The following is a 17,198-nucleotide window of genomic DNA, read 5'->3' on the forward strand; positions in this document are numbered from 1 at the left end:
ATATGATGGTGGGAGGACCAGCGTAGGAAAACTCTCCAGGTGCATTGGTATATTCTGTTAGTGGAGTCTCTGTGGGAGGCCAGGATAGTAGAGGTGACATTCTGGGGGAGCCCCCCCTCCGCTAGGTTCCTCCGCTCAGTCTCCATGCGGTTAGCCGAAACCAACCTGGATCTGGGTGGTGTACAGGTACCTGAGATAGGAGATCGGGGGAGACTGGAAGGTGCCACGGTTCCGCGATACTGAAATGGAGGAGCTCGGCGAACCAATGGCAACGGGGCCAGTGGGGTGCCACCAGTATCACCTCTGCCTTCGAGGTCCTGATGCGTCTGAGGAAGCACGCTAGGAGAGGGATAGGTGAAAAGGGGTAAAGGACCCCCAGAGGCCAGGTTGCAGACAGGGCAAGTGTGTCCTCTGTGGTTGGGCATGGAAACCTCAAGATGAACCTCGGGAGCTTTGCGTTGATGGGAGTTGCGAAGAGGTCGAATTCCGGGATCTCCCACCTTCATGCCAATTGATTCATGCCAATTGATCTCCCACCTTCATGCCTATTGATTGAAAACGTGGGGGTGAAGTGACCACTCGCCCGGAAGGAGGTCCTCTCGGCTGAGCCAGTCCGCCAGAGAGTTGAGGTCGCCTTTGACATGATGTGCTGTGATGGAGAGGAGGTGTTCCTCCACCCACGAGAGTAAGAGGGTCGCCTCTTGATGTAGTGATTTGGACCAGGTGCCCCCTGTCTGTTCACATGGGCCTTTGCCGTCATATTGTCTGTCTTCATGAGGACATCCTTTCCCTGGACTATGTCCCAGAAGCTGGAGAGTGCCAAGCGGATGGCCCTGAGCTCCATCCAGTTGATGGAATGCTTCTGCTCCAAAGGAGACCATTGGCCCTGAGCAGAGTGTTGGAGAAAGTGGGCTCCCCATCCCCTAGTGCTGGCATCCGTGGTTACTATCAGGCATGGATAGTCCATGTATCGTTTGCCCTGCAGGATGTTCCAGGGTGCCAGCCACCAGAGGAAGGAGTGACGTACCGGTGAAGGAAGGGTCAGCAGAACTGGCCTCTTTAGAGATATGGCTGTCTGGTGAGGCAGGAGAAACCACTAGAGGGTTCGAAGATGGAACCTGGCCCAGGAAACCGACTCGAGGGTGGCGGCCATGAGGCCCAAGATTCTTGTGAGGGACATCAAGGGTACTGCATGGGAGTCCAGTGCCTGTCGGATTTCTGAAATCAGGAGTAGAAATCTGTCATGTGGAAGGAATAAATGATCCTGGTGAGTGTCGATTATAACTCCGAGGTGGCGAAGGCGATGTGCGGGGACCAGTTGGCTTTTTTGGACGTTGATAATAAAGCCGTGGCGCCGTAGAGTGAGTAGAGTAGCCTGCAGATCGACGGAGGTCAGCGTCTTGGAGCGATATTGCAGGAGAAGGTCGTTTAAGTACGCAAAGGCCCTGATCCCCCACAGGCGAAGGTTCACCAGGAGGGGGGCCAGGACCTTTGTGAATACCCTGGGGGCTGAGGACAGCCCGAAGGGAAGGGCGGTGTATTGATAATCGGTGCCCGCATACTTGAATCTCAGGAGGGATCTGCTGTCTTGGTGGATCGGGATATGGAGGTAAGCCTCCTTCAAGTCCACAGATGAGAGAAGATCCCCATGATGTAGGGATTCCGTGATGGCTCTGAGCGTCTCCAACCAAAACCTGTTGTACCGCACCCACTTGTTTACAAATTTTAGGTCCAGCACCGCTCGGAATGAGCCATCCCTTTTTGGCACTGTGAAGAGAATAGAGTAAACGCCGCTCCCCACCTGGTCCTGAGGAACCTGCTCCACAGCTCCGATCTCCACGTGGTGTCTAATTGCGTGGGTCAGGTTTGAGTGTTCGGTAGAAGAGTTTGAGCGTGGGGTAGGTAGGAATCTGGGGGGAGGAGGACCGTTCAGCTCTATTCTGTAGCCTCGCTCGATCACATTGAGCACCCATTTGTCTGTCGTGGTCTGCTCCCAGGTGTGCAGGAAGGTGGAAAGGTGACCTCCCAGGAGCGCCTGGCCCGAGTCATAGCTGTTGCTTGGACTGTTTCACCTGAGAGGAAGGCTGTCTATTTCTCTGGGCTCTGGCGGGGACACGCTGCCGGTTCCAGGTTCCTCGCTGCTCCTTGAGGTCCCGATCCTGGGGCCTGTAAGAGGCGCAAAAGGGACAAAAGGACTGGAAGGATCATCTGAATGGTGGCTTGTCCTGTTTGCGGGGTGCGGAGGGCATGGTCTTCTGCTTGTCAGAGGATTCTACATGGACTTCTTGAAGGGCAGCCTCCCCGAAGAGTTTCTTGGGACAGGTTAGCCTTAGAGGTGGCGTCCGCTTGCCAGCTTTTAAGCCATAAATGCCTCCTTCCCACGACTTATGCGGCAGAAGCCCTAGAAGAGAATCTGATGGTGTCGAGAGTGGCGTCTGCCACAAAGGCTTGGGCCTTCTGCAGCTTAAACAGCTGCTGTCTAAAGCGGGGAGAGACCGTCTGGGAGTCCCCAAGGAGGTCATCGATCCAGAGGAGGCTAGCCCTGGTGGCCATGGATGCGGCAGCTGACGCCCTGGTGGCATAAGAAGAGTTGTCATGTACCCGCTTCAGGGCCATTTCTGCTTTCTTGTCAGATGGGTCTTTGAGGGAGGCTTCTCCATCTGGCGGCAGCAGCAGCGAATCTGAGACCAGCTGAGCCACTGGTGCATCTGCATTTGGCGTTTTCAGAAGAGACACTGGTTCCTGTTGAAGAGAGTAAAAACATGCCACCGCCGCCATGGGCTTGTGCACCAAGGCGGGTAAGGCCCATTCCTCCCGAATGCTTTCAATGAAACAGTCAGGCAAGGGGAGAAGCATGTCCTTAGGTTTTGCCTTGGGAAACACTAAGTCACCCTTAGAGGCGGAGGTAGAGTCAGGCTGGATCTTAGATTGTAATCCTATAGTTGTGAGGATTTTAGTCATTAAAGGGTTAAAGTCCTCTGGGCCAAACAGGCGTTGAGAGACATGAGAGGGTTCAGGCCCTTCACCCCCCCCCCCCGACCATTCGCCATCCTCTTTATCTAAAGGGGTAGCTGGCGTCTGCGTCTCCTCTCCTGAGTCCATCTGAACCTCCTCCATGTGGGAGCCCCCACCAGAGGTCTGGCATACTGCAATGGAAATGCAGGCTTGCGCTTTAAGGGGTTTGGATCCCCAGAGTCCCGATCTGAGAGGTCAATTGAGTGAGCCCTGGTGGCCTGAGGGGAGGAGGCTTTAGACTGTTTCGATGAAGCTTTAGAGTGCTTCCTTTTCTTTTTGGCTTTTTGGGGAGAGGGAGAGGGGGCTGGACTCAGAGGATTCCCCAGAGAAGGAAGAGTCCCGCGTTCTCTTTCTAGACCTCTTCTTACGCTTTTGGGGGTTCAGCTGCAAAAAGGTGTCCACCAGAGCGTTCTCGAACCACGCCTGCCATTCTGGGGGCATAGAGGCAGGGGAGGCAGCAAACGGGGCCCCAGTGGTCGAGGTACCCCCCCCACCCAGTGGGCAGAGCTCACCACATTCTGGAGAGTAGGCGCCAAGGGGACCTCCGCTGGAGCAGCCGCGTTCTTGGCGGGCTTTTCGGGGCGGGCGCCCTCTTGGAGCGCTGGGGAATGCACCGCTTCCATGCTGGCCTCTGCTGGTGCTCTTCTCTCCCTCAGTAGCGATAGCGGGTAGGTCTCCAGGCGCCCTGCTGCTGCGTTGCTCTGCAGAACCCGGGGAGGAAAGGGCTCCGCTGTCTCACCCGGGCTGGAGGAGGTCTGCTGAGCCGCTGAGGGGCGCGTTCCAGAGCCCAAGGATGGGAGACGCGCTGCGGCTGCGGCTGGCTCCCCTTTGGACGGCACTCCGGCAGCCGGTGGGGGCGGCAGTGGAAGGGATGCACCGGGCACTCTAGTGCCCTTTGGAAAGTCCCTCTTTGGCTTCCCAGCAGGAATGCAAATATGCAAAGGGGTTCCTGATAGCTCCATGCAGGGTGGGGGGCGGGGAAGCGGGGAGACAAAGGAAGAACAATCTTTTTTTTGTTTTGTTTTGTTTTGCAGGAGAGGTAAGCAGAAGGAAAACAAGCAATAGTGGGCACAGGAAAATAGCAAGGTAGAAAGTTGTGGAAGGAAAAGGCTATAAAACATGGAGAGAGAGAAAAGGCCTGCCTGGAGCTACGCAGGACTGAGAGAACTGGGCAGAGTCATCCTCCTCAGCCCGGGTCTTTCTTCAGCTAATTAACTGAAGTCCTGCCCCTGGAGCACGTGATGAGGATAACCCGTAGAGACGGCCTTGACCCCAGCAACCAAGAAGGAATCTGCATGTTATGTAACAACCACACAGCGCCAGCAAAATGGAGGCTGCTTCAGTGGCAACTTGGTGCTCACCAGACGAAGGAACAAGACTTCATCCAAAGCAGGGGGTACATCTGTAGCCAATTCACAATTAATTAGCAGCCATGGGCCTGCTGCTGGGATGTCGCAACTACCAAATCATCATACCCAGAATTGGACCAGTGTGTTTTATGAAACACAATTACACAAGCTGACATCAGGATGACACTCTAACGTGCTCTCTACACACACTCAAGAAAATGCAGAGAACGCCTCCTCTTGCTTGGCAGCAACTGACTTCTGAAGTCACCAGGCAGATTCTTGCCAGCTGGCCTTCAGGTTCTCCCGCTGAGGAACAAGAGAGAGAGTGGTGGTGGAGGGGGGATGTTTGTGAAAGGGGCACCCACCTGATGGCTGCTCGGTCACGGTAATCCAGATCATAGCTGTGCATGGACTCCAGGCAGGAGTCTCGCGAGACACCCTGCTGCTGCAAGCGGGACGCCACAGGGAACTGGTGCACAGAGGCATTTGGCTGCAAGGTGGTGTGGTAGGGGGGAGGGATGTTGTTGCTGGTCTCACTGCGGTAGTCGCTGTCCCGGTCATCCACAGCACTGTCGTGGTCTTCCAAGGCTGCAAGACAGAAGGGGTTGGAGCAGCGGCCGTGGCAGCATCCTCTGGCCTCAGGTCAAATCAGGGGCACACCAGCACTCGCTGCACTTCCAAGTAGACTGCCTTCCAAGAGTCTTGAAGAGCAAGGAAAAGAAGCCCTGGAAACATGACCCTCTCGGCCGCCCAGGCACATGCCTCCTCTCTTCAAAAGAAGTTCCACAAATGTAGCTGGCTAATCGTTGCAAAAGGCACTTTGGTCTCAAGAGGTTTGTGCTTCCCAAAGACTGGCTTCATTCTGGGTGCCAGAGCTGCAGGGGGGAGGGGTGGTGGGCTCAGTTTCCCATTCAAGTGATCCAAGAAACGGGGTGCCCTTGCAGAAACTGGACAGGGGAAAGCCCACACACTTCTTCACGGGCTGCAGCCCTCCACCACTTGCTGCCTCCCTCCCTTCCCAGACCATCCCTGAGATCCCAGGGACCGGGTTGGGGGGGGGGCACACCAGTGGGAGGTAACAGCAGGTTTGGGAGTCAGGAAGGGAGGAAAAGGCAGTACTCTTTGAGCACCTACAATTATGCAAACAAAAGGCTTTTCTTAATGCAACCATCTACACTTCAATTTAGAGATATTCTGGAAGGTGTCAGATAAAACAAATGACACTCATGCAAATGCTGTGGCAGGGAAAAGAAATGATTCTGCTGAGCACTAAACTTCTAGCTTGAAAGGCAACTCAACTATTTTCAGGGCAGGGACAGGCAGAAACTCACATAAGGACAAAAACTATTCTGGCAGACCCTCCTTGCCAGCGCACTGCTCTGCCTGGGGAGAGACAGCAGAGGGTGAGAAGAACTGTTTCTGTTGCAATTTTCACCTTTGGGGCGGATGAGTTGAGAAGGGGCAGGAGGCCCGGCACTGGCCTGACCTTTCGGGCAGGAAGGGTGGAAAAGTCACTAGTTGGAAGCCTCTACTCACTGCAACCACCCCAACATGCAAGCAGCCAATTCCAGCCAGGATGCAGGCGACCATCTCCCGCCAGCCCCAACAGATGACTTAGTGGTAAGGCTACAGTTTGGAAGCCTCGGCTTCGTTCCTAAGCAAGCTTGAAATTTCAGTCTGGAAATCCCAGGCAGAAGCTGTCCACCCGAGGCAGAAGCTTGCTCCCTCCCACAATTCAGTTCCAGAAGGTTTTCATCAACTGAGTAAAGAGGACTTGGCTCTGCAGAGAAAAGCTGTTCTCCTCCTCCCTCCGTGCGCCTCTCCAATCTAAAGCAAAGTTACAGCATGCATCCCAACAGAAGGAAAAACAAACTATGAAGCACTCCAGCTCAAAGCCACGTAAAAGAGACCTTCGTCTCATCAGATACTGTGATGCCCCCTGCTGGAGAAGATGCCATCTCCAGCTTTGGAAGCTCCAGCTTTGGAGCTGGCCTTGTTGGTCTCCATCCACTGGGCAAAGGAGCCAATTATCCTGAAGTCCCTGGATTCATACCAAGGTGCTTATCTTGCGCTCTTGATGGAATATAATGCAGGGCAGCTCTTTCAAACAAGAGCAGTCATCGGCTAAGAAAAGGGAAGGGGGATAGAGCCCCCTTCTGCCAAAGTATAGTACAGCCCTCTGAGGAAGTAACCCAGGGTCCAATATGGAGGTTTTGCTTCTGCGCAGCAACTGAGAGAACTTAGAAGTATCTGATCGTGGGCCTGCCCTCATGCCCACCTCCCTAAAACCCAAAGTGTTCCTGCCTGAACAGTCCTTAGAACAGGGACTCTTTCATTTGGCCGGCATGGGACCCAGCGCCTGGGTCCGCCAAACAGAGAGAATCCCCACTTTTGAAAGGGGCCTCTTGGCGCAGTTTGCAGGGGAGCACCACAAGGGTGCACAAAGCATCTCTGGACATGCTGGTGCAGTTCTTCTCAAAAGCCTTTTAGAACTTCGGCAGCAGCAAAGGCAACACCTGGATGCTTTTGCTTGTGGCAAGGCGGCAGCAGCTGAACCAAACTGGCCCCACCACCAAACCGGCCCTCGCCCTCCAGCATGCCTGGCTTTTTTGCAGGGCGTTCTGGAGGCCTTGTGTGTAGCTCCCGTGGCTGGACAGGGTCCCCAGGAAGAGAGTGGGGATTCTGCTCCGATCCTGGAGAGCAGGAGGAGGCACCCGGATCTTGTCATTCTTGGTCGTGAGAAACACCACCCACCCACCCACCCACCCACGGGGGCCCTGTCTCAACAGAGTCTTTCACCTAGAACGGCCGACTGCTCCATGAAGATCACAAAGCTGTGGGCTGGGCCTGGAAGTGGCTGGAAGGGCAACATTTGCAACACTGGAAAGGTGACAAGCACTGAATTGCAGCCAGCCCGGCACAACCGCTTTGAGAACCTTTTGTTGAAAAGCGGCCCAGAAACATGCTCAATCATACTCCTGCTCCAAAAGGCGAGGAGGAGGAGGAGGAGAGACACCCCTAGGCAGATGAGGTGCCACATTAGAGCCCCTGGCCCAAGGGCAGTGCTGCTCCTCCCAACTGAGGGAGAACAGTTGGGGAGCTGCACCGGTTAGACACCCATGTGGATGCTTTGTACTTTGGAAGCAAGAGTGGAGTGTCTCCGGAGCCTTTTCCTCCAGCAGCTGAAGCACTAAAACATCTAACCGTGAAGCTTTGGTTGAGGCTAGCCTTTGGAAGCTCTGGTGGTAACACAGCATAATGCACCAGCCACCAGACCCTTCTTCCTCCCCACGTGCACACATTCGACCCAGACCACCCAAGGAATGCCACATACAGAACTCTGGGGAAATAAGGGGTCTGGGGTTGTGCGGGGAGGGGGTAAATCATTTGGGAAGGCAAAGAGGCATGCTCCACTTGCTGAGATAACTTGGTATTCATGCATACAGGCAAGAGCAAAAGGCTCACGTTGTAAGAGGTCTACCGTCTAGAGTCTGTAAAAGAGAGAAAGCAAGAAGAGAGAGAGGAAGTGAGACAGACTCAAGCAGGTAGGGAAAAGCCCCTCCAAAAGGAAACAGAAAGAGCAATCCCAAGTCGTGCTGAGCCATGACTGAGAGCGGAACTCAGCTCCAATGCTGTTCGTAGTCACATGGCTGCTCCTGTGCAGCAACTGTCTGTCCGTCCATCCAGCCAAAGCAGGACTTCCGCCTCCTCCTCCTCCTCCTCCTCCTCCTGCCACTGGCTTGGCTGTCTAGCTCACGAGCGAGGCTGGCGCGAATTTGTTTTGCTTTTTGAAAAACGCCCTCCAATGGTTATCATTCAAAGTGAGTCCAGAGACCGAATTGCTCCCCGTTTCGCCTACAGAAAGTCTCAACATCCATTCTGAAATCTGAGCAACTGGATGTCAAGGTGGGAGGTGGGAGGATGGCACTGGAACTGGGTGCCTGAACGTTAGGAAGAGTCTAGGAGGACTCCATGGATGCAGCTCCACGCCAAGGGCTGTGTCTCAGCGCAGCAGTCAACGGAAGCGGATCCTGCCGAGACCCATTCGAAGCTGCTGCTGCTGCTGCTGCTCCTGCTCCCCGCGCCCGGGAAAAGGAGGCTGCCTGGCTTGGGCTGCTGCTGCCGTCACCACCACAGGCAGGCAGGCACCCCGGAGGAAGGGCAACTCTGTCCCGAGGCATGTGTTGGCCCCGACAGCTTACCATGCGAATCAAGACACTCAAACTTATGATGTCTAAATGCAATGACAATCTAGCTACACTAAAACAGCTTCTGCAAAGGTGATCTTTGCACATTCACAGACAAAAAGAAGGGGGAAATGCAACTACAGGGGCATCGGCAGCAACTGCAGGGACCAGACTCTAAAGCTCCAGCACCTCGACAGCCATCCCCAGAGAAGGGCAAAGGAAGCCAGGCTGGAGGGAGTCTGACCCTCCCCTGGAGGAAAGGAGGGGGCTTCCCTCCTCTGCTCCACAGAGTGCCGCCGCTTCTCATTGGAAGTGCCGTGGCAAGAAGCCGCCCTCTCTCGAGCCCGGCCAAGGCGGAAGTGCTGCTTCACGCCTTGCGCAGCAGACTCCCTCGGGCCAGGCAAAGGCCGCACTCCAGGGGTCACCAAGAGCAGCAGCATCCCTGGCAACAGGCCTGTGACCCGCCAACCACCAGCGGTGAAAGCGCCACTGCTCTCCCCCGCCCTCCCCAGCCAGGCAGAAATTACCTGGGATATTGCCGAAGGGACAGTTCTGCATCTGCCTAAGCAGTTCTGCTTAAATGGAGAAACCGAGCATAAGAAAGGAGAGCTGAGGGAGGCCAGCGGAAGCCAGGGACGCTCTCCTCAACACAGCCTCCTCCTGCAAACACCACCCCTCACATGACAGCTTCAGAGCCGAGTGGACTTTGCACCCAGAGCACAAAGAGACCCGCCTGGGGTGAGGTGGGAAGGGAGCTCTCGCGCAGGGCGCCTCTGCCTTTGCCAGACTGCTGCTCTGTGCGGGAGTCTCTCATCGCGACGGGAGGGCCCAAGCAGGGGGAGGGCAGGCCTGTCACAACAGTGGATGCCCCTCAAAAGAGGCAAGGGAGGCAAGGGAAGGCCAGGCTTGGCCTCCTCCCCTCTGGGCAGCTGGCGGTGGGAAGGCCCCGCAGCTCCAAGTCTGACGGCTTCGGCACGGTAAGGCAGCAAAGCCCCAAGAACCCCTCCCCCGATGGCGCAACGGGAACATGGAGGGGAGCTGGCAACACCGGCAGGACGGCTGTCCAAGGGGAAGCTGAGAGAAGCATGTCCCACATTATTTGGGATATACTGTGCTGCTTTTCTGCAAAAGAGGAAAAGGCATCAAAGCAGCTGACATCGCAAAAGGAAGGAGAGACGTTTCCCTTCCCACAGGAGGCACACAATCTAAAGGAGACACCACAGGAGCCACTGGAAGGGAGGGACACCTTGGAAAGGGGCAGCCCCTCTCTCCCTCTGCTCAAGGAAGGAGCGCCACATCTTTTCAGTGGGCCCAACGAGCCCAGAGGCCCGAAGGGTCCTTGTGGCACAGAAACCAGGACTGCATCCTCCTCAGTAGTGGAGCCAAACAGAATCCCAAACAAATACATGAGAGAGGCCCAGAGGTGAAGCAGGTTAGCCTGGGAGGGGACCTCAGACCCACAACAGGAGCCTACTCGGCTGTGCACAACGGCCGGTTTCCTGGTGACCCACGAGGCCACAGCCACGGAGCATCTGATGGTTCTCAAAACACCCCCATGGTAGTTGCCTTGGAATGGAGGATGGGCTGCGTCCCAGCAGGCACTAAGCCAAAGAAAGCTCCTGTTCCCAGAGAGCCTCTGTAGTTCACCCAGCAAGGAGGAGTCATGGCAGGACAGGCACCCACAAGAACCCAAGTCAGCCAAGACGAAGTAGCAAAAGACGGAGAGCCGCTTTCTCTGATGCATGAATAGCCCCAACGTACCCAGACTGGAGCATGGGGAAGTGGTCTAACACAACTAGCACAACAGGTTAAACTGTTACATACTCTGCTCTTCTCCCCATCCGAAATAGCTCCAGGTGCCTGCATGCAACCAAAGGAAGGAGGAGAAAACAGGAATGGGAAAGGAGAGAAGTAAAACCCATGAGATGGATTTTTAAGCACTTTTGGTGAACTACACTTAAATTTGTATGTTTTTGCCACAACATCATTGCACATTTTCAATAACTTACCTCCTGGGCAGGCTCTACAATTTTTCAGAAGATGGGAAATCATATCCAGGATTGCCAAGTTAACTTTTCAGTTAATGGGCAGCACATCCTTAAAGCATACCATCAATTTCTTAATCATTATTTTATTATTTAACACAGTAAAGAACTAATATGTAATATGAAGACCCGTGGGAGGGCCTTCTCTGTGGCTGCTCCTCTTCTTTGCAACACTCTTCCCCCCCAGATCCGTTCAGCCCCCTCCCTGGCTGCTTTTAAGGCCCTTTTTAAGACTCACCTGTTTCTCCAAGAGTTTGCCCTTTAATTATTGTTGTTGTTCACCACCTAGAGTCTTTGGAGGAAGCGGTATAAAAGAAATTTTAAATAAATAAATAAATAAATAAATAAATAAATAAATAAATAAATATCTGTATACCGCCCACTACCAAAGTCTCTAGGCAGTTTACAACAATAAATTAATCTAAACTAGATTGACAACATTAACCACATCACCACGCATTGGAAGACATCATACATTTTTAGTTACAGGCAGAATGGCTGGTCCTGCTCCACCACATCACCCTTTCTTTTCCATCTACAGAAACTTCCCCTTCCAACACACATTATCTGTCCCTCTTATATTCAAGAGACAAATAAGGTCTCTTATAGGGCAGAGCTCCCATCTGCTCTCCCCACCACAATCCTTCTTCCCACCTCTGCCCCCCCCCACTTTTGCTCTCTCCGTCTTACCCCACCCCCTGCAGCTCTTGTCCAATTCCTTCCTTAATGAGAACAGCCTTGATACATCCGATGGAAAGATGCCGCCCTAGTCAGCCAGGTGCCTCTTGGGAGCTCCCCATCGGCAGGGGGCCTGAGCATGGGGTGGTTGGTCCCCCTCTGCTCCCCCTCGGGGTGTCATCCACGGCCAGAGCCAGATGGACGAGCGCCAGTCACCATATTTCACAGCAGTGGCTGCCATAAGTGGGTGGTGCATTGTAGGAAGCACTTCTTTTCATTTTCCCTAAACCTACCAATCAATTTAATTGAATGAACCCACATTTGAAGCTCCTTCTGGGAATAAATGGAAGAGCACTGGTCCAAAGACAGAGCCTATGAGATCCCACTCCTGACTTTCCATCCATTGTGGAAACTGCTCCTTTCTTGTTGATTCTGCTCTCTGTCTGGTCTCCCAAGGACTTGTGCAGACCAGTCGCAATAGGACTTATTCATAGGAGTCTTGGAGTCAGGCTGGCCAGTGAAGTGTGGGTTGGCTTGTGTTTTGTTTCTCCCCCTGCCCCCCGCAATGGAAGCAGTGACCGGAAAGTGTGGCAGTGCCCACCCCCACCACTCAAGAGGGGTCCCCTTAAAGCCACTTCCATCCCTTCTTCCTGACTCAGGCAAAAGGTCACCCATCACCCTTTGCTTTTTGAATCCCACCAAACACTTAGTAGCACTTCAGATTCAAAGGGAGTAGAGCTGGTTTGTGGCATCAGCAGGAATTGTCCCCTTTGCTAAGCAGGATCTGCCCTGGTTGCATTTGAATGGGAGACTATACACAGTATGTGAGCACTGGAAGAGATTCCCCTTCGGGGATGGGGCCACTCTGGGAAGAGCACTTGCCTGCTTGCATGCAGAAGGCTTCCAAGATTCCCTCCCTGGCAGACCAAGATAGGGCTGAGAGAGACTCCTGCCTGCAACCTGGGAGAAGCCGCTGCCAGTCTCTGTAGACCAGGCCTGCTCAACTTCTGCCTTCAACTCAGGGGATGGAGCTGTTCTTGGAAGAGCAGAAGGTTGCAAGTCCCCTTCCAGGCAGCATCTCCAAGATAGGACTGAGAGAGATTCCTGCCTGCAACCTGGGAAAAGCCGCTGCCAGTCTGTGAAGACAATACTGAGCTGGATAGACCAATGGTCTGACTCAGTATATGGCAGCTTCCTATGTTCCTAAGGGCAGGGGTTTGCTCTGCTCTTCCTCCCTGGGGTCTGAGTCCTGGTTGTCCTGCAAGGCCCTGGCCACGACAGCCACAGCCCAAGTCGGAGCCGAGTGCTTTTTGACCCTGGTCAATAGAAAAGGGCTAATCCTTTTCCAAGCTGAATTTGTCTAATCACTCCTCCACCCTTTCCTCAGAAACACACTCTTGGTGTTCTTCATCATTTTGTTCCCCGCAGAAGGCTTTGCTGAGATCTTTCCTAAAACCTTGAAACTAACATTGAAAAGCTGCAGTATAATATCCCAACAGCACCAAAAGCCAGCCTGAATACAGTCGATCATATAGAAGTACTGATATGTGCATACAATGAAGCAGCCACTTTGAAAACAAGTTTTGTTCCTGTTTTACACACACACACACACACACACACACACACTCAGCTTCAGAGGCCACAGCTACCCAATGCCTTTGGGTTTGCAAGCTACAGACCACCCACACAGAGTTCTCCAAAAAGACTCTGCTAAGAAATGCCCAGAGCAAGGCCATCCCTGTCACTAACACAGTTTATAAAAATAATTCTAACTTTTCACCCTTCGCTGAGCCTCCATTATGCGATGAGTCAACTATCCAGTGGTGAGGTTTTATTGCCAAGTCGGGCTGTAGAAAACAAGTCATCAGTGCTCTGATCAGCAGAGAAGCTGGCTCAGAGGAAGAGAGGGTGAGGAGGACGGAAGGCCATCAGAGGAAAGCCAAAAGCCATCACTGCCCCCTTGCTGTCAAGCGGCCCCTTCCTGCATCACACCTCCCATGACAATGGCAGCAGCGTTCCTCCCAGCGCTCTTGGCCTGAGCCACCTCACAAGCCAAACTTACACATGGGAGCTGCGTTGCACCCCTCGCAGGCAGAATCCTCTCCTCCCACCCCAGAGGGCCTGGTCACCCCACCCCTCTTTTGCCCTTCACTACTTGGGCCGGACTTGTTCTGCCCTCAGCATGGCCCCTGAATTCACCTGGCCCCAACTCCAGCACCACTCACAGTGGTGAGCAGCAAGACCAGCTGAATTAATACTAGAAGAATTAGCAGGATTTGCAACCCTTTCTCTACCCCCTCCCAGGTTGCAGCTTTGCTTTTAATTCCTTGCAGGAGTCACCAGCTCTTCGTGGGGGTGCGGGGGTAAGATCCATGCAACACTCTCACACTTATTCAGCACTTTGTTCCTAGCATCTGGCAGAAAATCAAGTCAGATGTCATTAGGGAAAATAAACCAGGATCAAACTGCAGTTCCAGAGCCTGGTTCTTTTTTCCTAACTGTGGCTGGAGCTGAACGACAGTTTGAGCTGCTACTTAAGGCAGAAAGCCCGACATTGCCTATATTGGTCCCACGTCTTTAAAAGGAACAACATCGTGTTCAGAGCTGCAGTCGGGGGCCCCAAATGCTGGAGTCAAGAGCCCAGCGATGAACAGTGTGTGGAGACCGCGTGGAGCGCAGGCATCGTCCGGCTGGCTGAGCTATGGGGAAGAGGCGGCAGAGGGCAGCCCCCTCAGCCAGACCACCACTCAAGGCCAGAGTGCTGGCTTCAGCCACTGGCGGGACTCACAGGGCCAGCGCTCAGGCCACACGGGGCAGCCAGGCTGGCTTCAGCACGGAGCAGGGCAGGGCAGGGCAGGGCAGGGCAGCTGCTTCGAGGGGCAGGTGGCAGACCATTTCTCAGGGGGGGGGGGGGCAGCCCAGCAGTTCAGCCCTCACCCTCCCTGCAGGCGGCCTGCAGGGAAAGGGGGGGGGGGCGAGAGGCCAAACGGCAGCTCCTGCTTCTCCTCAGGCCCTCCTTTCCTCTGCTCTTAGGGAGGGGGGTGACTTTAACAGCAGAGAGAAGCAGGGAAGCGGAGGGAGGGCAGCCAGCTGTTGCTCCCCTTCCCGCAGCAAAACGCCCTGGGCCAGCCCTGGCGACAGCTCTGCCAGGCTAGCCTGCAAAGAGGGGCTTCCTTCTCCAGGAACAGGACGGCCTGGCCTCTCTGAAGCCCCAGGGAACACCCCAGGCACCCTGGGGAAGCCAGAAATCCCTGCCTGGTGCTAGGCTCTGAGACCCAGGGGGTGGGGAGAATCGCTCTTGGAACCCCAGCGCCTTGGCTCACGTGGGGTCTCCCCAGCCACAGGCAGCGGCTCTTTGGCACCGGGCCCTTCTGCTTGAGGAAGGGTCGTGTCCAGCCACAGATCGTCAAGTCGGGGGGGGGGGTCACTAGGACAAGCTGCAGCTTGTTCAGGACACCAGCCTTATCGAATATATTCTGGGTATAAGGAAGCCACATGAGCACCGGCCTGCAGCCAGCCTTTTCTAGGATGACTACTACTAGGGTTCCATGAACTCAAAGTGCTGTGTGACACGTTAAAGGCAGATGCCAGCCCCACTGGAAGCTGACCTGTTTGCGGGGGGCGGGGGGCGCACAGCAGTCATATGAGTCATCCCATTAGAAGGGAAATTTGCAGAGATGAGTCCAGCCGCAGGCTTCGATGCAGCCGATCCCCTTTCCCTTCCACCCCAGCTTTTGCAGTACACAAGATATTGCTATAGCCTACAGTATCAGAAGCGTCTAGATGAATCACCAGTGTATTAACCTACATCTGTCACACAGCCATCCACTTGCTTTCATTTCTATCCCCTAGAGGAGGCTGCAGAGATGGGGTAAAGTTTTTTACTCCGTAGAAACAAGAGGCGTGTGTGTGAACCAGCCACAGAAGATGCCGCATCGACCACACAGCATGGGACGTTGCTTCCAAGAGAAAGACAAAAGGCTGGTGGACAAGACCAGTAAGTTAAGAAGTGTGGCAACTACAGACTGGCTGTTTGTTTCTCTGAGCATGTGCAAAGTCTCATTCCACTTGTCAAAGAACAAGCTGGGGCCCCAGAAATGCAGGATTGGAAGGTTAGTCCTGGAATCCAGTGAAAAAGGGCCAGAGATGAATGCAATATGCCAACAGGCTCGCCCCAATGCTGTGCTTCAAGACTGGCATTAGAGTCCATTAAAAGAACTATATTCTGCTTTTCAAACAAACAAAAAGAGTCCACACAACACAGTTCACATAGCCAGTGGGATGAGAAAACTGTTCCCGGCACCAAAGGGGCTCACAAGGGAGACACCAGCAAGAGCCTCTGGAGGGAGGCTGGGCTCGGCTGAAAGGTTCTGGGCTCAGCACTTTAAAAGGTGCCTCTTTGCCCAGTTCTCAGGGGGTGGCTGGATGATGCCCCAGTCCAGTTACCAGATTATGGAAAAGAAATAATCCAGCATATTAAAATTAGTGGCTGGAAGACCTGAACCCTCACAGACAGTTAGAGTTGGAAGGAGAGGCCTGGGAGGCCTCCTAGCCCAACCCCTGACACAATGCAGGAGTCGGCTAGGACTTGCCTGCCAGGTGGCCCTCCAGCCTCTGTGTGGGAACCTCCCGCCAAGGATGGCCCCCGCTGCACGAGGCAGGCTGCGCCAACGTCCAGCAGCTCTCACAGTTCCGAAGTTCTCCCAATTAAGGCTCAAGATTACGCTTCTTTGTAATTTAAAACCCATTCATTCTAGTGCTGCCCTCAAGAGCAACAGGGAACAAGCCCACTTCTCTCCCTCTTCTCCCTCCTCCTCCTCCTCCGGACAGAAGGATAGCCCTGCCAGATGAGGCCCATCTGGTCCAGCCTCCTGTTTCCCACAGTGGCCCACCAGATGCTGCCTCTGGGGAGCCCACAGGCAAGAGACATGTGCATGCCCTCTCTCTCCTGCGGCTGTGGCTCCCCTGCTGCACCTGGGATGGAGAAGCACCATGCCTCCAGGGCTGGAGGTAGCCCACAGCCCCCAGACTGCATGGATTTTGTCCAGGCCCCTTCAGACCTCTGAAGGCTGCTCTCATACCTCCCCTTCATCTTCTCTAGCTAAACCTACCCAGCTCCTTCAAGCACTAGGACTTGGGTTTCCAGACCCCTCACCGTCCTTTTTGCCCTCCTCTAAGCCCTTCCCAGTTTATCAGCATCCTCCTCAAAATGTGGGGCTCAGAATTGGATACACAATCCCAAGTGGGGTCTGACCAGGGCAGAACAGAGTGGAGTGGTCCCTCCTCCCGACTGGGGCGTCATGCCCTCTGTTCAGGCAGCCTGAGCTTGTGCTGGCCTTTTGAGCAGCTGCGCCATACTGCTGGCTCATGGTCCACTGGTTGTCCGCGGAGACACCCAAGTCCCTTCCAGGTCTCCCCCACCCTGGACTTGTGCATTTGGCGGATGTCTGCAAAAGGTGACTAGCGCCTGGCAGCTGCCACATGAGCCACAGCCATGTTTCAAAGTGCTGGGAGCACAACCGGCCTTCTCCAGCCCCAAGACAACATACTTCCGGGTGCTGCTGCTGCTGCTGGTGTCTACCTTATGTTTCTTTTTAGGTTGGGAGCCCTTATTTATTTTTCTGTTATTAAACCACTTTAATAACTTTTGATGAAAAGTGGTCATAAGCAGTCATAGTAATAGCAGCAGCAGCAGCATCTGTTGAGGATACTTCAGCTGTCAATCACATCCTGTAGCAAAGACAGGGAGGACAGGGAAGACCCAGGCTATCTATTTGTTAGGAACAGAGGAAGCTGCCTCCTACCGAGTCAGACCCTGGGTCCATCTAGCTCAGGGCTGTCTACCCAGACTGGCAGCGGCTTCTCCCAGGTTGCAGGCAGGAGTCTCTCCCGGCCCTATTTTGGAGATGCTGCCCGGGAGGGAA

The 17,198-nt window shown here is 54.2% G+C and overlaps 1 protein-coding gene across 8 annotated transcripts in view; it reads right to left on the bottom strand.

Moving 5' to 3' along the window:
- Nucleotides 1-17,198, bottom strand: part of UNC13B (unc-13 homolog B) — a 267,593-nt gene that overhangs the window by 152,475 nt on the left and 97,920 nt on the right. For all 8 annotated transcript variants that reach the window (XM_053291916.1, XM_053291917.1, XM_053291914.1 and 5 more), the window contains one exon: nt 4,730-4,952. In XM_053291916.1, coding sequence (XP_053147891.1) covers nt 4,730-4,952 — 223 coding nt within the window. The remainder of the gene's footprint in view (nt 1-4,729; nt 4,953-17,198) is intronic.

The sequence above is a fragment of the Hemicordylus capensis genome, chromosome 2 (assembly GCF_027244095.1).
Source record: "Hemicordylus capensis ecotype Gifberg chromosome 2, rHemCap1.1.pri, whole genome shotgun sequence".
Lineage (NCBI taxonomy): Eukaryota > Metazoa > Chordata > Lepidosauria > Squamata > Cordylidae > Hemicordylus > Hemicordylus capensis.